Raw genomic sequence first — 21118 nt, 5'->3', positions numbered from 1 at the left:
AAAGCCAGATTTCCAGCGGGGTGTGTTCTGTGTCCGGCTTCACGGTGTGTATCTATGGGAATCTACCAGCAGCCACACAAACACACACCGCAGGCGAGGAAATCACCACAGCGTACTTACACAAATCATGTCGAGTGGTGTGTTTTTATTCGCGACCTGACAACTCTAGTCTGCTGCCTACTAAATAGTCACCGTTATATCTCATAATTCAGGTTTATATACGGTAACGCACTGAATGGCGAAGAGGAGAGCGAGACGCGGCTAACGTTAGTCTGAAGCTGCGACTCCAGCAGCCTTACAAGATGATGCGACGTCAGTGGCTTTATGGTCAAATCTGCGGTTAATAAACGCGTACTTCTGATTAAAACCCTGCAGTGACGATATTGATCGATCTCTTACTGAATACGACTAGTTAGCTGGCTAGCTGGATGTGAATCAGGTGAAACTGAAAGGGTGTTGTTGTTGTTAGCTGGGCCAGATCGCTTATTTTAAGATCGCCAGCAGGCGCTTGAGATCTTTTCTTAACAGACAAAATGGCAACAGGCTCCAGTTTCCATTCCGGAGGAAGTGGATCTAGAAACGGACCATCATTCGCATCACCGTCGTCTTCCTCGTCTGGAGTGCCGGGACAGGCTCAGCCGATGGCGGTGGTTTGGGAATGGCAGGATGATCTGGGCTTCTGGAGGCCCTACACCGGACAGGTGAGCAGCTACATCGAGCAGTGTCTCCAGAGAGGAGCCAACATCAACGGCATCTGTCTGGCACAGGCAGACCCCAGCCTGTCTGCGTACATCATCGACATCCCCAACTTCAAACAGTTCAGACAGGACACTGGTGAGTGGGACCACCTCAGACATCTGTTTCGCCACACTACTGATGAGGAAGAGTTACCCATAGTGCTGTGGTGGTGTAGTGGTTGAGACTGTGCTGAATATGAATCATTGTGCATCTACAGGAAGCCTCAGACTACTATGGACTTACATATCCCAAAATATGCTAGTACCATAGTACTTGTTGGTGTTTTTCTGCTAGTACCTAACTGCATTCATTGAAGATTGATATCTTATGAAATGACATGAGCGTTGTCACGGTATTCTCAGAAGTTAATTGGAAGTACATTGTAGAGTCAACTTTGGTCCATCTTTGGTCAGATGGTGTCTGATATTTATTTATTTATTTATTCATGCATATATATGGAGTAGATACGTTGCTACTGTTCACCAAGGCTGCATATATTTGATCAAAATAAATAGTAAAACTCCAAAATATTAGAACCATTTCTATATATTTTAAAATGTGATTTATTCCTGTGATGGCAAATCTGTATTTTCAGCAGCCATAACTTCAGTCCTCAGGGTCACACAATCCTTCAGAAATAATTTATTTTGGTTCTCAAGAAACATTTATTATTATATCAGTGTTGAAATCTCATCAAGTAGCTTATTTTTTTCAGTATTCTTTGATGAATACTAAGTTTGAAAAAAAAAAAAAAACATTGTTGAATCAAATTTGAAATTGAAGTCCTTTGTAAAATAATGAATGTTTTTTACTGTCACTTTTGATGAACTTAATGCATCTTTGCTCATATGTAAATAAATTATCATTTTTCATATGAAATAATATTAAAAGTATTATTTTCCTTTAAAAAATCATTTTAAGCCATGTATATAGAAAGAGAGAGATATTTGATATTTAATAATAGCCTACTTGTTTTTGATAATTCTTTATAGCGGTATGTAGACTTTTTTTGCATTAATACACTGATGAAGTTTCTAAGAACACATAATACCTGCAGTTCATACTAGATTTTGAAAGATCATCTGTACCGCCACAGTTCTTTACTGTATGAGTGTTAAGAAGACACACTTATTGATATAGTGTTATCAGTTGTCAAGGATGTGTCTTTATAATCTACAGAATGAAAGAAGCCTATTGTGAATCCTGGCTGAAATTCAGTTGCTCTAAATGTATGATATTTATGCTTCATCCTTGATAACAGGTCATTAAACCCTCTGGGTAAAGCTGTGTAGTTCTGCAGTATGACACATAGGCTATACATATATATATAAAATAGCGTTGGGTCTGTTAACTGGAGATTAGAGTTGTTTTTGGGGATGTTTGAATGGTTTTCGACACCTGTGGTCTCTACGGAAAAGAACAGGAAAGAGGTGACAAAAATCTCAGGAAATAAGCTAACAGATTCCGACAGGATGCACAGCATATTTTGTGATTTAAAAACCACTGTTTTCACATTTGTTTTAGAAGAGAAGCACTTTGTTGTGGTTGTGAAATGTGTAAATGTTTTTTGGAATGATAATGATCTCGTGCCAATTACTGTGAATTTTTTCTTTAACCCTTTGTAGGAAAGATACGCGCTGTGCGGCGATCCCTGTTCCCGCAGTCCTCTGCTCTGGGCAGCGGGGTTCTTTGGGAGTGGGCCAATGATGAAGGAGGGTGGACGGCCTATGAGATCCGAACCTCCATCTTGCTGGAGCACAGCTACCAGGCAGGGCAGGCCACAGCTGACCTGACCTCACACGGCTACAACTACATTGTGGACCTCACTGCTCTGGAGCAAGTCAACAAGTCCACCAGCTACAGACGACGCGTCAGGCGGCAAGGTAGCGTGCCGTATCCTCTCGCTTCCGGTTCGGTTATTCACTCGGGCCCGGCCTGTACCTGTCACCAATGCTTGAGCAATAGCAGCACCACCGGACCCATGCTGAGCCGGTCACGGCATTCCTTCACTGCGGGGCAGGTCAACCGGCCCAGCCTCCAGCCCCAGCATGGAAGACTTCCTGGAACCAGTTCCTCTTCAGCCTACTCGCCCTACCCCAGAAGACCCCTCTCCATGGGGAACTTGTTATGGAACGGCCCATGGAGCACCCCCACCTCGGTGGCTCATCCTTCAGGACCGCCACAGGCTTTTGGTCACCATGCAAATGGCTTAAGGTAAGACTACTAGGCCTAGTTCAGAAGTTGAAAGAATGCATGTTATCCCTTATTTGATATTGTATTTCTATATTTACCATTAGATACCTTTACTGTATCGTGGAACCACCATAGTATTTTTTTTTTGTAAAAGGAACAAATATTTTAGCTATATTTTCAAGGACTTTGCACAAGCATGGAAGTCCTCCCACAGAGAGCAGTTTAAAAATACTCAACCGGCTTTTAGTCGTGATAAGGAAACAAGATGTTTGACCTGCAGAGTTTCAGATGACACCAAAGGTCTAAAGGTTTTATTACATCAGCTACTGTGCTCTTCTCCTTCCTGTCATTGTGTCTGTCCTCTTGTGTACTTTGTAGTAGCAGACTCCATTTGTATTAATAAGCATAATTGTGATTACTGCAAACAGTAATTTGGATAAGTTCTTTAGTTGAAAAAGGGCAGGAAAAACTGTAGTAGCACTTTATTTTATAGTCCTTTCTGGAGGTAGTATGTACTTACTACGTAATTACTGTGTAATAAATAGGTACTAACACAAAACCAAGTGGCAAACTTAAAATTTACCCATGTTAAAGAGACAAATTGCCCTAAAATGAAAATTCTGTGGTTGCCTAAGAAATTTGCAATGGAAGTAATACACGTGAAAATATGCAAAAAGTAAGCATGAAAACCAGTATGACAGCATGCTAATTTCTTTTCTCAGCCTGGACTGATTTTAATGATCATCCTTCCTTTTGTCCCGATACTATAATTGGCTGTTCCTCTGTGTAATGGTGTCGTATCCTTCCCTCTGTGTGGATCTTTAGGACACATGGAGAAGAGCAAGTCTGCACTTACTGTGCTGAATGAAAGGGGAAGACCCAGATTTTGTTATTGTTCTCTTCTGGAAAATTAGGCTGAAAGGAACCAGGAAATGTCTGTTTTTACGCATGCCTCTCTCAGTCCTCATTCACACAGTCGACTTGCACAAACATCCATGTCTATCTGAGCTTGTGAGACCTTAGATTCATTAACAAGTGGACAAAGTACACCTTAAGTAATGATATGTCATGATTACTCTTGAAATGAACAGTCTCAGCTGAAGTCAAAACCAAAAAAAACACAAGCTTAATAGTAAAACATAAGCAATAAAAGACAGCATCTGGACAGAGCGTGCATAACTTCTTAGTGTTGCTAGCTGAAGTTCAGATATGCTCATATTTAGGGTTTCAGTTTTGTTGTTTAATTCATCCTGCACAGTGTTACACAGTGAGGAATGATGGAAATTTTCTGGCATTTAGCCTCATCACACCCAAGTGTCATGAGATTCTCAGATCACTGTGGGAGTGTCATGCGAGCTGTAATTCCTGTGTCTTTATATTGAACCAAAGTAGTATTGTAAGGAAAACAGAAGATTAAAATAGTTAGAGAAACACCTTAAATGAAGTTTAGCTGCTCATGTTTTAAATTTGCATAAATCAGTTGGATTTACTTTACATTTGTGACCCTGGACCACAAAACCAGTCTTAAGTCGCTGGGGTATATTTGTAGCAATAGTCAAAAATACATTGTATGGGTCAAAATTATCGATTTTTCTTTTATGCCAAAAATCATTAGGATATTAAGTAAAGATTATGTTCCATGAAGATATTTTGTAAATTTCTTACCATAAATGTATCAAAACTTAATTTTTGGTTGGTAATATGCATTGCTAAGAACTTCATTTTGGACAACTTTAAAGAGATTTTCTCAATATTTTGATTTTTTTGCACCCTCAGATTCCAGATTTTCAAGTAGTTGTATCTCGGCCAAATATTGTTTGATCCTAACAAACCATACATCAATGGAAAACTTATTTATTCAGCTTTCAGATGATGTATAAATCTCAATTTTGAAAAATTGCCACTTAAGACTGGTTTTGTGGTCCAGGGTCACATTTGTTATTTTGCTGTAATACACATATTTCCTGGAATGTTGTTCTTTCAGGTTATGCATCAAATCAATATTTTAAAAGTACTTATTTGTTGAGTTTCATTCTCTTGACTGTCACTTACTTAAAAAAAAAAAGTCTTGTTATTTGAAAATTAGAAAATATGACATTTGTGTTAAGATAAAGTTCTCATCATTCTCCTTATTAAAATGATTTCTGATTTGTTTAAGCTTTATTCTCCATATGAGTGGTCGAGATCACATGACTTGATACCTGCCATTATGATTGTAAACTACTGTCAAATCAACCCGTGAAAATATATATATATATTTATTGGTTATTAAATTTATTTTATTTATTTAAATTATTGGTTGCTTTAATTCAATTTATTTCCTTCTTATGCACTCAAAGTATGTGCATATACACTCCGTTCAAAAGTATAGGGTCTTTAACATATTTTTTATATTTTTAAAGAATTCTTTTATGAACACCAAGGCTGTATTTGCTTTATCTAAATAAATAGTTAGAGAGAAATATTGTGAAATATTATTACAGTTTAAAATAAGTGATTTCTATTTGAATATATTTTAAAATGTGTTTTATTTTGAATAAATTTCAAATTTTAAAATTTGAAATTTATTCAAATTATAAATTTGAATAAATAAATGAATTTTCAGCAGCCATTACTCCAGTCTTCAGAGTCACATCATCCATCAGAAATCATTCTAATATGCTGATTTCTTTTGGTGTTTAAGAAATATTTCTTATTTTGAATGTTGAAAACAGTTGCTACTTAATGTTTTTGTGGAAACTGTGATACATTTTTTTTTTTAAAGATACGATAAGATCACATTTGTTTGAAATAGAAACTTTTTGAAATATGTCTTATAATGCATCCTTGCTGAATAAAAGCATGCATTGCTTCTAAAAAAAATCTTACTGACCTAAGCCTTTGAAAAGGTCGTGTAAAAGACATATCAGATGGCATAGCATGAATTACACCATGACTGCTTGAGAAGGCTGGGGAATTTCCTTGGACAGTATCTTGCTTTCATTTTAGCTTTATGTCGTCAACAGGAATCTCAACTAACTCAATTCCCTCTCTCTTTTGTATCATAAAAAGAACATGACACAGCTTCCGTAATGGGAGTGTAGGTCATTGTGAAAAGCTTTTGTTCTCATGCATTAATGTCTACATGCATTAAAGTATCTATGTTTCTGACTCCACAGCATCCCAACCATCCCTCTGCACATGAACGGATCCAGTAATGTGAACTCTGCACTGGCAGGTACAGCACTCACCCGTCACACATGCTACTCCAGAGAAAATCCGTGCAATGATGCACTGGGCTCTCCTTCTCCTCATCCCAGAAAGGTGTTTGATGCTGCAGTAGCAGCTGAACTGTTTGTTGGGAGTGTCAGTATGAACCACACAAACGTTTCCCAGAGCAGTGATAGTCAGTGAAGTTAGTTTTGGCATTCTTCAGTGAATGTGTCACAAGTCTATTCATGCATCAGACTTGTGGTATATTGATTCCACCTTGATGTTTTTGTCTTACATCAGCTGCTTGTCACAAATCAGTTTATGACATTAGTGGCTTCATTGAGTCACCAGTTTGTGGGTTTTGAGTTGGTGTGCTTTGAAAGAGCTCGCCTTTCATGAGTTTCAAGCTAATGGTGCGTGTCTGGGGATGTTGGATATCTGTTGTTCTCGTAGCTGACAGCTGCTGCACTAAGATGAATGAGGCATTCGGGGGGAAAAGAAAGACAGATCTGGGACAAAGTGACATTTCCAATGTAGTTTTCGCTAGATTGAAGGTGGCGTGATCAGTAGAGCCCGAGCGATATGGTTTTTTTGGGGGCCGATACCAATATTAGGGAGTAAAAAAAGACCGATATTGATATATCGGCCGATATTCTTTGTGTAGGCTATATTATAGTACGTGTGTCCAAACTTTTGACTGGTACTGTATATAGAATACAGTATACATAAATACAATATATATAAATATACATAAACACATTTTTTGCAATGATAACTCAAATGTGGTGATCAAACACTTATAATGAGGACAAACATAGGCCTATGTAATGGAGGCAGGGTATTTAACAATTTAACAATAAACTTTATTATTCAAAATGATTCTGACATCAGTGCACTTAACAGTAAACTTCACTTATTATAAATAACTTAAAAAACACAAATAGAACAAAATACATATAATTTGAATTAAGAAAATAAACAAGGTAACCGTGTAGGGCAAGCGAGTTTTCCAAATGTAAACATCTAAAATTAATAAATAATAATAATGACTAATATTTTTTCACAGATTCTGTGTTGTGTGTTTTCTGGTAATCAAATGAACATGCAGAACATGAGGATTCATATTTAAATAGCCTAAGTCTTTTTGCAGTTTAATATTCACAGACACTAGTCTATATTGCGATTTGCTTTAAGTGTACTGACCTGTTTTTTATTTATTCATCAAAAATAAGACAAATTCCATGAAATTCCGCGTTATGCAGTAAATTCCGTTTTTATGACTGGATTCCACGATTCCGTCCAAGTTTTCTGCATCGCGGAAATCACAGGGCCCTACTAATGTAGCAAATGACTATGATAAGCTCATTATGAAAGTAAAAGACAGGGACATTGTTGTTTATTTACTTTAGCATTGAGTCTCTTTAACTAGGTGACAACGTAGCGTTAAATCAACATTCAACCGACTCAAGCCGCCACCGCACTGCCATCTATTGGACTGCAGAAAGGTACTAACTTTTCAATCTGCTACATTATTGACTGTACTGACAAACTATGCTGACACACCATGTCTGCACTGCAACAGGATGCGCCAAAGCGACCGTTGAAAATCATTCGAACTTTGTGTCAGTACGTCATAAATAGAACAAGGCATCAGTTTACTGTCGGGGATTTGTCGTGTCGCTTTGTGGGTTCTATTGTATTTTGTTGCGCCGCTCACATGCGGTGTAGACATCCAGTTAGGAAACGTTCTGGGCTGCGGCATGGCCGGTATAAACATCAGCATTGACTGAGTGGCTGCGATCAGCTCCGGTGGCCGTGTGCCCTGATGCGCAGATCAGCTGCAACGTCACTGAATCTTCCGTTAAAAATGAACCATCCATTCATCATATCATCATGCAAAACTAAGAATTAGAATCATTGTAATGTGACAATCAAATATAGGTGCGGGTGGGTGGAGGGCGGATAATTTATTTGAAGCAGCCGACTCGGGTTTGAGCTCATCCGCGCATCTCTACACTGACCTGGGTCACCAGTAGCAAACAATAGAGAACGCACTGCTGGACAAAGTAAGTAAATACACCATTCAGAAGCATTTAATCTGCGTTATATGTTCTATAAAAAAAAATTCGTATTGGCGGCATATTCGCTTATACCAATATATCTGCGACAGGCTCATATCGGCCGATAATATCGGCTAAAAGATATATCGGTTGGGCTAAATTTAGGATTAAAGTCAGAATTGGGTGATCCAAACACAAATGTTTAGATGGGTGATCTGAGTTTTGTGAGAGTTACAACATTGGTATAATTATTAGTTGTTTGAACATCGAATGTTAAAGGAATCGTTAACCCAAAAATGAAAATTGATCATTTAATCACCCTCAAGTAGTTTCAAGCCCATAAGATATTCGAAAAAAGATTTAGTTTTTTAATGAAATGTCAATTCCACCAAAACGTTGACGCTTCAAAAAGTTCATAAAGACAATATGATCTATATGAAATCCATATGAATTAAGTTGTTTACTCAAAGTCTTTTGAAGAAACACAGTTGCTTTATATGATTAACCTATGAAAAGTGGAAAAAACTAAACAAAAAAAAAACCTCTGAAATAGTTACTGAAAGAGGTTTGAGTTGATTATTGTAAAACGTTTGTATGAACAGCCAGAATTTTCTCAAGTTTTTTTCCCCCCAAGAAGTTTATCACATGTCATTTTCCAGTAGTGTACAGCCCTAGTTTGGAACCACATGAGAGCGAGTAAATGACTGAACTATCCCTTTAATATTTTGCATGGTATTGTGCCTGTGTAACTAAGGAATGTGCAAAATTATGATTGATTATCTTTATAATCAGTTTGTTGGTGGATTGCCTAAATGGCTAATTGTCTTAATGTACTGTATAATTACACTAATTTGGGTCCATCTGACCCCAACCAGATGCTTTTCACAACATGGATCTCAAGACGAAATAGTTATAACTTCAGAAGTCTTGCTCTCTTAAAAATGTTATGCTTATGTTCAGGTTTTTGTTGGTTCATTTAAAGACACAAGGTTAAAACCCTGTGCTGCTTTAATCTTGTTGGTGATGCATCAGGAAGCATTCACTTTTCATGCTGGTCTGTTATTATGGTGTAAAGGATTTCAAAATTCCTAAATGTCACTTAAAAGCAGCTTGATTTGTGGTTGTCAATCAGATGGTCTCTTCTTGTCAACATGGACCAGACTTTATGCAAATATTCAGATAGCCAAAAGAGACCCGTGTTTCCTCCTGAAGGTGGTTTGAGCGATCGGATCACAGTTAGTCTCTGAAGCGCATCGGAGTCTGTGTACTGCATTTAGCGTATTTAGTCCTAGATAAATATCAAGAGCAGGTGGGATTGTAGTCAGCATCTATAGCTGGACTGATATTGTTTCCTCTGCAGTAAGTAGGACCCTAAACTTTTCTTGACCTCATCAGAGCATGCCTCACTTGTGGTTGGCCTCTCCACTCTTGGCTCATTACTCTTCCTTTCCTTCACTCCTCCTCCTCCTCCTCCTCCTCCCTTCCTCCTGCATGTCTCCACATGGCCTCTGGCTGTTCCAGGCATGGCTTCCATTTTGATGTCAGCTGCAGGACTGGGAGTTCGCTTCTTGACCGCCCCCTTCTCCCAGAGTGGCTCCAGCAGGCCCACCAAAAGCCAGCCCAGCTCCGATAAGAGGGCAAAGAGACAGTCCAGGACAGGTAGTTAAGCACCGCCAACCAGCTCGACCGAACCTGCCCTCCACTGGCCTGCAAACTGCTGCAGCTCCTGTCCTTTTTTTAATTGCTGTTTTTCTTACCATTCTATTTTCCGTTTATATTTTCCTCAAGGGGTTTGGTACTTCAGCTTCATTCTGACATGCTCCTTCTGGCCATTGCAAGATGTTTATGTTTTGCTGTTTATCGCTTGCTTCGGCTGCCATGTTTTCACCCATTTCATGTTAATGCTGTCTTGCTTCCATCCTCCCGATCACATAATGAATGCACTATTGATGGTATTCGGCTTGACACCTGCCTGCTCACCTGTGGGACACTGCAGACAGATGTCTGCTGGGGGGTTTATGGAATAACAATTGTTCGCTGGTCTGTTTTTCTTTCTCTCTAACCCTATATAACTTGTGTTGTTGTTAATGCCATTATTTTAATGTCTTTAATGCAGAAGATGGATATTAGGTTCAGACTGACACTCACAAGCAATGTTAGTTTACTGCTTTAATATCAGCTTACTAAAACATTGTCTGACAACTCTAAAAACTAACACCGGGATGTGTGTGCTTTGATACGGTATGTAAAAGGCTGATGAGCATCAAAAAGTGACTGATTAAAGAAATAGTTCACCAGAAATGAAAATGTAGTCATCATTTACTCTCTCTCATGACGTTCCAAACCTGTGTGAGTTTCTTTCTTATGTTGAACATAACCAACCGTTTTTTTAAATAATTTTTTTTTATAATTCTTCAAAACATCATCTTTTGTATTTAACATTAGAAAGAAACTTACACAGGTTTGGAACGACATGAGTGTGAGTTTGGGTGAACTGTTCCTTTAAGAAAAGCCTTATAACAGATATTTCTGACTCTAAATTCTGATTGGATGAGCCACCTTCAAAGTTTCTGTAAAATGGCTGATACATGGACATTATTTACACTATTTAAGCCACATTATTTAAGTTCTTACACTAATAAACTGTTATTTAGCAAATGGTGTATTAGTACTAGTAGTAGTAGTAGTAGTATGTTTAATTATAAAATGGAACAATTTATTTTTAATGCTATGTTCTTATTTTCCTAAGAGCAAAATAACTATTTTGCAAATTTCATTAAAGGGATATGGTGATGGAAAGGAAAGAAGTGCTTTTGGGTTCACTTTGTGAAAATGGTGATGGACAGAATATGAGACTGGAGGAAAAACAATATTTCAGTGCTTTTACAAATGAACACAAAGTTTCTTGAGCGAATGCAAAAGTTTTGCATGAGTGAATGTAAACGCATTGAAATATTCTTTTTTCCTCCCATCTCCCAATTTTTTCCCCCCCATCACTTTATCCCCTTAGGGATTGATGCGCAAAAAAATAAAGAGTTTTTAATTGGTTTTGCTCAATCTTTTCTTGGGGAAAATTTAAATAAGCTTGTGTTTACATGAGCTTATATGTGTCAGCTTTATAATCAGTGTACGATAATGCATAAAAATGCTCTCATTAGAGCAAACTCTGATTCAGGAAGTCTAGAGCAAACATTATTGCCTTTGGTATTTGGTGGTTGTTCCATGGAAATATGATGGAAACCGATGTCAGAGCATGTCTCACAGCTTCCTACCAAAACACATTTCCATAATGTATTTGGTCATTTAGAAACCAAAACAAACATAGCATTCTACATTAATGATACAGAAGGAGTTTGTGTTCAAATAAACATCATTATTAAGTTTCTGCATAATGCACAAATAGTCAAAGTGTTTATGCCTATGTATAATTAATTATATATAAAAAAATTTACTTTAGAGAGCAAATATCGTAAAGGTGAAGATGTTAAATAACCCACAAAATGGCTTGAAACATGAACTTTTGGTGGGACATATTGATTATTAAAAAAATGATAATAATAATAAATCCAATTGGCTTTTGATGAGTCACAATGATTTGTTTATTACAGGTGGTATTATGAGGAAGGATTCATTTTGATTGGCCAAAAATGTGTAGTGCAACTGAACGCACAGCCTAGCTGACAGACATACAGTATATGGCTCTACAAGCCACAACATTGTAATTTAAGCTTTCAAGGTGTCTTTAACAAAATGTAATCATGTTATAACATTTGATTTTGAATGCGTTATATTTATTGGACTCGTGTAGGTTACGGTCTGTCTTATTTATGTCCTTAGCACCAGCTCAGAAACCTGAAGAAGTCATTAAGAAATACATGGAGAAAGTGCCTGTGGTCCCAGATGAGGTATATTTAAAGTTCATGGTCCTATAACACCTTTTGTACTAGCATAAATGGGTAAATATCACAGGTCATGTTTTATCCCATAATTAAATGGAGCGAAATATTTCTCTTAAAGAAAATAATGACCATTTCTGGACAGTTTTTACATTTATTTTCATGACTATTATGCAGTTTTTCCTACGTAATGGTCCTAAAATACAACATGACCTGTACATATTTTTATGCCATTCACCCATATGTTTAATGCTTCTTCTGGAAATATTATCCATGCCTTGCCCTGTGAGATATGTGTGCTTTCAGGACTGTATTATCTGTATGGAGCGCCTGTCCTGCCCGTCTGGTTATGAGGTCCCAGCTGAGTGCTCTCAGTCTCTTCAGCCCAGCACCGTGGGAAAACTCACAAAATGTGGTCACACTTTCCACATGCTCTGCATGCTGGCCATGTACAACAATGGAACCAAGGTGTGCAATTCCTTACCAACACTTCTAACTGGCATGGATTTGGGAGCTAAACAAATAAATCAGTTCTTTTAGTTGTATATTATACTATTGTAAGGTAGCTCCAAGATTCGTTACAGATTGGTATACTGTTAATATTCAAAAATGGATATGGAATGTGAGCTTGGAGCAAATGATGATAGAATTCGACGTTTTTGGATGAAGTATACCTTTAAAAGTATTCCACTGTACTGTACCGTTCAGAAGTCCCTTAGGCTTACTATGGCCACATTTATTTGACAAAAAATACAGTAATATTAGATTTTAAAATGTAATTTATTCCTATGACAGTAAAGCTGAATTTTCAGCAGCCATTACTCCAGTCTTCAGTGTCACATGATCCTTCAGAAGTCATTCTCATATGCTGATTTGCTGCTCGAGAAACATTTCTTCTTATTATTAATGTTGAAAACCGTTGTTCTGCTTAATATTTTGTGAAAACCATGATACAGTGTTTAGGATTGTTTGATGAACAGAAATGTCAAAAGAACAGCATTTATTTCAAATCGAAATCTTTTGTAACATTATAAATGTCTTCACTGTCACTATTGGTTAATTTAATAGTGGCAGTGAATCAGTCAATCAGACCTTGTCAAATAAACAAAAAATCTTCCTGACCACCAAACTTTTGAACATCAGTGTGTGCATTTTTAGAATTACTCCAACAGTGACAATGTGTGCATGCAATTACAAACATTTTTATTAGTTCCAAATATTTTCATGTAAACTGTTCCTTTTATTTTCTCCCACTTTCGTTACACCGCAGGATGGGAGTCTTCAGTGCCCCTCATGTAAGACAATCTACGGAGAGAAGACCGGCACTCAACCCAAGGGCAAGATGGAGATTTACAGTATCCCTCAGTCTTTGCCTGGACACCCGGACTGCGGCACTATACAAATCATTTACAACATCCCGCCCGGAATACAGGTCTGACTTGGCAAGCTGATGTAGTGCTGTACTATTTTATATTTATTTGCACACTGATTTAAGTAGATTCTTAATAATAACCTCTTTAGAAGAGGTAAATAAATAAACTGAATGAAGTGCTAGAAGTCCATATGAACCAGCCAAATGTTTTCATCCAGCAGACTGCATTTGTTAGGGGCACAACTGACTCATTCCTTTGTGTGGAAATGGTTTTATCCTTGCCTCGGCCCGCACTGAGCACTCATCATCTTAATGCACTCTTTATCTGCAGGGTCCTGAGCACCCAAACCCAGGGCAGCCATATACGTGCAGAGGATTCCCTCGCTTCTGTTTCCTTCCTGACAATGACAAAGGAAGAAAGGTAATGGAGGGAATTGACCCAGTTCAAATAAAGATTCATGCCATGCTCATTTGTCAATATATTGAATCACTAGCCTCTTTCACACATTAAACCTGTTAAATTACCGTTCAGTTGCTGAATCAACTGTTCCAGTACTACGTGTTACTCACCAAGCATTGGCTTTTGGTGCTGCTATTCACACGCTGACACCAACATGCCTTTTAAAATGTCATTGTGTGTAAAAATATAGCGGGCTACTACTAGTTTTAAAAAAATAAATAAATAAAATAAATGGCCAGCTGCTAGAGATGTACATTTGAATGCTCAGTACACGTAACTAAAGGTGCGGTAACATTAAAAAAAGGACCATGGTCCAACAGTCAATAGTGTATTGATAAACAAAGCACCACTCACCCAGAAGTCACTGTCAAATGAGCTTTTCTGTTGGTCACTGTGGGGAAATTCATGTGAAAAATCTGAAACTGATGCTTATCTATATGGAGAAATTAAAATAAATAAATATATATATATATATATATACATACACACATACATATACATTATTTTTTATATTTTACATTTCTAATTTATTTACAATTATAATTTGAAATCTCTAATTGGAAATGTATAATTTTTGTTTAAAGATTTTTTTTCATTAAATGTTAACATTTCTATACAAAGAAAATTTGCAAAAATGACTCCCAAATTATAGTTATAGTTACTTTTAAAAGAAATATTTAGCAATAAATTCATAAACACTGGATGATGATGGCATACATTGCAAAACAAAGTCATTCTTGCAGTTTTCAACAAAAAACTTATCTGTGATAGCGGTTCAAAAAGTTGACAAGCTGAATTTGCAACTAAATGTCACAGAAAAATAAACATTTAAAGGGATAGTACATTATTTACTCACTCTCATGTCGTTCCAAACCCATTTGCCCATTCCAGACTTCACAAATGAAGATATTTTTTTCAATAGTCAAATCATTTTTATCTCTCCATTAAAAGCATGTCTAGGTAATCAACATTTTCAAGCTTCAGAAAGTGCATAAAGACATCATAAAAGTAATCCTTACGAATTGTGAAGTTTCCAAGGCTTATGAACATACACTTCATGTACTGTTTAAAGTGATTGTTCACCCAAAAAGTTTAATTCTGTCATTAAATGCTCACCCTCATTTTGTTCCAAACCCATAAGACCTTTTTTTATCTTCAGAACACAAATTAAGATATTTTTGATAAAGTCCAAGAGCTTTCTGACCCTCCATAGACAGCTACGCAACTACCATGTTCAGGGGCCAGAGAGGTAGTAAGGACATTGTTAAAATAGTCCATGTGACATCAGTGGTTCAACCTTAATTTTATGAAGCTACAAATACTTTTTGTGTGCAAATAAAACAAAAATAGCGACTTTATTCAACAATTTGAACAATGCAGTGTCAGAAAGTTCTTGGATTTCATCAAAAATATCTTCATTTGTGTTCCGAAGATGAGCAAAGGTCTTACAGGTTTGGAACAACCTGAGGGTGAATAATTAATGACAGAATTTTCATTTCTGGGTGAACTATCCCTTTAAAGCATCACTTAGACTTTCAATGAATGAACACAAGTGATATGAGAGATTATCAAAAATTTCTTCATTTGTGTTCCAAAGATAAATGGAAGTCTTACGGGTTTAGGATGACAGAATATTCATTTTTGAGTGAACGATGCTTTTTAAGTTTGCTAGGTCTAAAAATTGCATATACACACACAAAAATCACTGACCCAATAGGGAAAGTGGTCCATCTTTGTTATTCAGCCCTGTAATAGTTGTGAGCTAGCAGTAGTTAACTTTGTCTGAAATTCCCTAAAATCCTCCACTTCCGTCAGAGCGTCCTAACCTTATACAAGGTCAAACGTTTAAAAGAATGTTTCAGCTCCAGCATTTATCGATTGCCGATAACCACAGAACTTAATTTCTTGTTTTTGTAACCTTTAACAGAGTTCATTAAATTCCATGTGAGTTTTAACAGCACGTGATTTCTCTTGCAACAAAAATAAATCATTCCATACTGCATTGAAGTAACAAAAGAAATGCAGTATGTTTTGGCTCACGACCAGGTCTTGCTCAGCATTTATGTTTAATGTTGATCTTTGCACAATGCTCAGGTTTGCGTTTCCCTCTCAAAGCAAACCGCAAACTGTGTTTACTTTAAAACTGAGGGTCCTGATCATTTCCAACCGTCTCCAGGTGCTGGAGCTGCTGAAAGTGGCGTGGACACGGCGCCTCATCTTCACTGTGGGCACTTCCAGCACCACAGGGGAGCCAGACACCGTCATATGGAACGAGATCCACCACAAGACGGAGATGATGTCCAACGTCTCCGGCCACGGCTACCCAGACCCCAACTACCTGGACAATGTGCTCTCAGAACTGGCGTCACAGGGCGTGACGGAGGACTGCCTGAAACGGGACACTTCGAGCCAAGGGGCTCAAGGTTCAGCCATGTGAACCGGACCGTCCCATCTACTGTAGATCTAATAAAACTTGATGAAAATGGAAAACTGGAGTTGTGCTGTTGGTTGGATGTATGCGAATGTGGTTGAACGCAACTTCCCCCATCCGTTTCCACTCTTCGGCTGAGTCTAGAATATTAATGCACACGTGGGGTCACATGCTTCGTGGTCATCTTTACTTTCACCGTATTGAAAGGCAGCTACAGATGGTTCTGCAGGAATAGCTCGGCTTAATGTTTTAGATTGATGAGGGTGAACGAATCTCGTGCCAGGAGGAAACACGCCAATTTAGGCACCCATCTCAACACATGATTCATCATAGGGGCTGTGATGTCCTTCCTGACGTACTACATTACAGTAGAGCATCTGCGACTATGATCATTGTACTATTGCTGGGAATCAAGCATACAGTGTTTCTTTAAAAGCAGTACGAATACAGTGAAAATTGCACATCAATGCAAGTCATAGATCTTTACTAGTACTGTGCTTCAGAAATGAAAGGCACTTTTACACAATCTGCAGCTGTCAGTTTACTTCATTTTTCTTTTTTTTTTGGTTTTCAAGTCAGATTGGTGATGGTGTTCACTTGCTGCTATTACTTTTTCTTTTTTTGTTATTTTGTTTACCGTCATAAGGGACTTAAAAGGGATAGTCCATCCAGAAATGTAAATTGTCATCATTTACTCGCTTTTTATTTTGGAAGGTGTTGTTAACCAATTGTTTTTTGTTCCCATCGACTTGCAGGACAAAAATTACAATGTAATCCAATGAGAACCAAAACTGTTTGGTTACCAACGTTTATCAAAATATCATCTTTTATTTTCCACAGAAAGTCATACAGGTTTGGAACGACATGAGGGTGAGTCAGTGATGGCAGAATTTTCATTTTTTGATTCCACTTAATACGTTTTCTGTTGCAATGAGCCCCTTTTTTGAATATACGTTAATGAATTTTATCTATTTAAAAGTGCAAGACTTTCAACAGCTCGGCAACACTATGTAATGTTGTTTAAAAAAACATCAGTGCTTATTTAATTGTAGTCCAGATCCTGAAAATAGGTGTAGAGGTGCAATTCCTCAGCGTTATCATTGAGTTGCAGTATTAGATGGTGCCACAGAGACAATCAGCAGTCTTTAAGATTATTAAGATCATTACTACTGCGAGTCTGGAGTCATTCATTCATTCATTATCTCATATTCTATAATATGGGATATTTGGTTTTACAATGTATGCAACTGTATATATAAATATATATTCAACTTCTAATCAGCAATAAACATTAATCCATATAACAACACTTTTTGGTTTCTGTTATTTGTTAACACTTTTATGAAACACTGAGCTCCTCCAGGCATCGTCAGGCATTTGGATGCAGCAAAAATGAAATGAAAGCCACCAAAGCAAACCGTAATATCAAGAAAAGGTCACATTTCACCAAAAAAAAAAATCTATTTAAAAAAACTTTTAAGATTTTGGGATTAGTTAAGTACAAAATTCTAATTACTGTAATACGTCCGGAAAATCTTCTTTAAATGTAAGTACTTTGTTCCCATTATTCTCTAAAGTGTAATTTCAATCTGCATAAATGCAGTACGGCAAATACTATCATATTGATTGATTGCATTACAGTAATGAGAACAAGATTTGCCATAATTGCCATGAAAAATATATATAAGAAATTAATACTTCAAACAGAAGGGGCACGTTAAATTGATCAAAAATGACATTTATAGTGTTACAAAAGATTTGTCAAATTTTATTCTTCTGAATTTTCAACTCATCAAAAAAAGTATCATGGTTTCCACAAACAAAGCAGCACTGTTCATCACACTGTTCAGCATTGATAATAATGAGAGGACATGTTTCTTTAGCACTAAATCAGTAAATTAGAATGATATTTGAAGGGTCATGTGACACTGTCAAGTAATGATGCTGAAAATTCAGCTTTATCATCACAAGAATAAATTACAATTTAAAATATGAACTGAAAAAACGAATTACTCCAATGCACTCGTAACAAAAATCCTACACTGTTAAAAGTGATGTTAACTTAACTTAAAAAAATTGAGGAAACCTGTAAATGATAATTAAAAAAAATAAGTTAAGTGAAGTCAAGTTCACTTTACTTTTTTTTTTAAATTGCTATTTACTTAATTGTAAGGCAACGGGTTTCCTCAATTTTTTTAAGTCAACTTATCACTTTTTACAGTGTGTAGACTAAATCATTAAAATGATTAAAAAGGTAGATCCTACAATTTAAAATATATTAAAACAGAAAACAGCCTTGCTGATCATAAGAGATTTCATTTAAAAACATTACAAATCTCACCGACCGGTTCTCATATGCTCAATATGCCTTATAATTTTACTTTAAGGATGAAATATGACCTGCACATGTTATTGACAACCATTTAACCTTTCACCACAATAACTAATATGTATTTGTAATGAATGTGAATAAAGTCTCCCAGCTGGAATGTAGCGTTCTGTCAGTAGAGGACAGTGTTGCTCTATGAGACTGCAGGACATCTGCATCACAGAGCTGCTGCTCTTATGCTTTATAAAGACAAACGCTTTTCACCTGCAGAGAGAGAATCTGTTCTTCCCTCGTGAAGTGAAAGCTGAAAACTGTCACAGACGTGCCGGTTGCTCTGAGAAAATCATCGTGTCACCTATCAAGATCTAAACTAGTGTTTTAAAAAGAACATTTTCTTTTTCTACAACTTCTAACGCCTTAGCATCTATATCTTATTTGCCCTGCTTTTGCGCCTGCAGCACAAAACGGTTGCGAATTTGCCAAGGGATTAATTGTACTATGTAAATGTCCAAAATGAACTGACTTTGAAAAACATGTCTGATAAATAAGAGGCCTTTGATTGTAGGTAAGAATAAATCACTGCTAAGTGGTAATGCTGTAAGAAGATGCTTAATGCAAATGTGAAGATCAAACAAGATTAACAAGAATAATGCTGATGCACAGCGAACACACTTGTTCTGCAGTGTCTCAAGTGTTGATTCAGATCACAAGAATGCAGATCCTTTAAAATCTTGAGTACTTACTGAGCAAAATAAGCGATTGCATGACATATACAGCATCTTATAGAACTTAGATAGCAGAATGCATTTGATCTTTATGCACATTGTTATTACAGTTAGTCGAATATTGAATAACCACAAGTATTTGGAAACTTAATTCACTTATAAAAATTTAATAAAAATATTTGGATGTTGTCAAACGTTAATGGAATATGTTATTGTAAATGCAACAAGATAATGTGTCCATACACTGAAAAAATACATGGCAAGTAACACATTGAATACAATGTGGCATTTTGAAGCTGAAAGACTGAAATAGCATTTTCTTGTAAAATGTACTCCAGTAATCTTTTTTTCTTTTTTTCCAAGTATGAAAATCTTTTTACAATGTATTATGAAAGTCAGTGGGGTCCAAAATAACTCTAAATCTTGTTGACTTTCATTTTATGGACCCCAAAAAAAAAAAAGAGAGAGAGTGAATTTTTGGATGAATTATGCCTCGAGGTTTCCAAATACTTTTTGGATCCACTGTATGGCCTTTGAATCAGATGAAAATATGATGTAGATCAATCAATACTCTGAGAAGATCTCCTAAAAATGTATTACCCCTGGTTCTACGCTGAACAAATACTCTAAGCACAACACTTCTCATGCCAACTCATTTTGGAACTGATTTACTGCCTGTTTATTGTACTCACTTCCTCTGTATGCATGAGAAATCCTCTCTTTTGCTTATGAAAGCTCTCCCACTTTCTCCCTCCCTCCTATTTTTTCTTCATAACTGGTAATGAGACCCTCTCTGACTCCATCTTATTAGGAAACATCTATGCTGTTTGTTGTGTGTAATTAAAACAAGGAGCGAAGGGTGCTGTGATGAATTTCCTCCACTGAAGTGTGTCCCGCTGCATGCCCACAGGCTCATCTTCTCCTAAAATGGGCACTTGCAGAAGTTTCTGAAAGAAATGAAAGAATATTATTCGATCATATACTTGTTTTACTGCTGGTTCTTGAGATCTCAAATTATGGAAATAGATAAAGAGGTTTAGTGTTTATTTTCAAGTTACATTTGCCATGAAAATAATGATTGTAGAGCTATTGTTTGGTTTACTGGTGCTCTAATGTTCTGTAATGTGTTTTTCTTCATGCGTAGCCAATACGTTTTGACCATGGGTCTTTATTCTATTTTAAAATTAAGTAGAACAAATGTGCTGGTTGTGACACTGTGAAATGGAAATGGGCTGGCTCATGAATATTAATTAGGTGCACAAAAATGTGTGCGGTCAAAGGTGTTGTTTTTAACACTATATAGCCATGAGAAAATAAAGGCTTTTTACATTTTACTTGTCCTTGAGTGCTTGGCCTTGATTTTTACAAGCTGAACTAATCCACATTCCAAAGAGCACTTTGATATGAAAAATGTTTTCAGAAATGTAAGAATCCGGTCTAGAAGAGTATATATAGAGTATTTTCGAAGTATATTGCTAATTTCTAACTTTAAAAGCGCATTCTATGGAAGCTTGTTTCCACATGGGATAAAAATACAATCAATTATTAAAAAGGTCATCTCATAATTAGGCCTATATCTCATAATTCTGAGGGGGAAAAAAAGTGAGACCAACAAGAAAAGGCTAAACTGTTTGATATAAACTCACAATTGAAAGAAAACAGTAAGAAAAAATAAAATAAAAACACAATTACCTTTTTATTATAGCTGAAAAAATATTACCT

At 36.6% G+C, this 21118-nt stretch overlaps 1 protein-coding gene across 2 annotated transcripts; it reads left to right on the top strand.

The window, feature by feature from the left end:
• The first annotated feature begins 29 nt into the window (after window positions 1–29).
• On the top strand, window positions 30–17651 carry dtx2 (deltex 2, E3 ubiquitin ligase). 2 transcript variants are annotated; one of them, XM_058776794.1, is made up of 9 exons: window positions 30–834; window positions 2364–2952; window positions 6090–6148; window positions 9705–9842; window positions 12021–12088; window positions 12386–12547; window positions 13350–13511; window positions 13783–13872; window positions 16088–17651. In XM_058776794.1, exons 1-9 carry the CDS (start codon window positions 534–536, stop codon window positions 16346–16348), a joined length of 1830 nt encoding a protein of 609 aa, XP_058632777.1. In that variant the 5' UTR covers window positions 30–533; the 3' UTR covers window positions 16349–17651. The 2 variants fall into 2 exon arrangements, with proteins under 2 accessions (XP_058632777.1, XP_058632778.1); XM_058776795.1 differs by lacking the exon at window positions 9705–9842.
• The last annotated feature ends 3467 nt before the right edge of the window (window positions 17652–21118 follow it).

Source organism: Onychostoma macrolepis, chromosome 05 (assembly GCF_012432095.1).
Source record: "Onychostoma macrolepis isolate SWU-2019 chromosome 05, ASM1243209v1, whole genome shotgun sequence".
NCBI lineage: Eukaryota > Metazoa > Chordata > Actinopteri > Cypriniformes > Cyprinidae > Onychostoma > Onychostoma macrolepis.
Note: the sequence above shows the minus strand (reverse complement) of the source record. Positions and strands in the feature narration are given on the sequence as shown.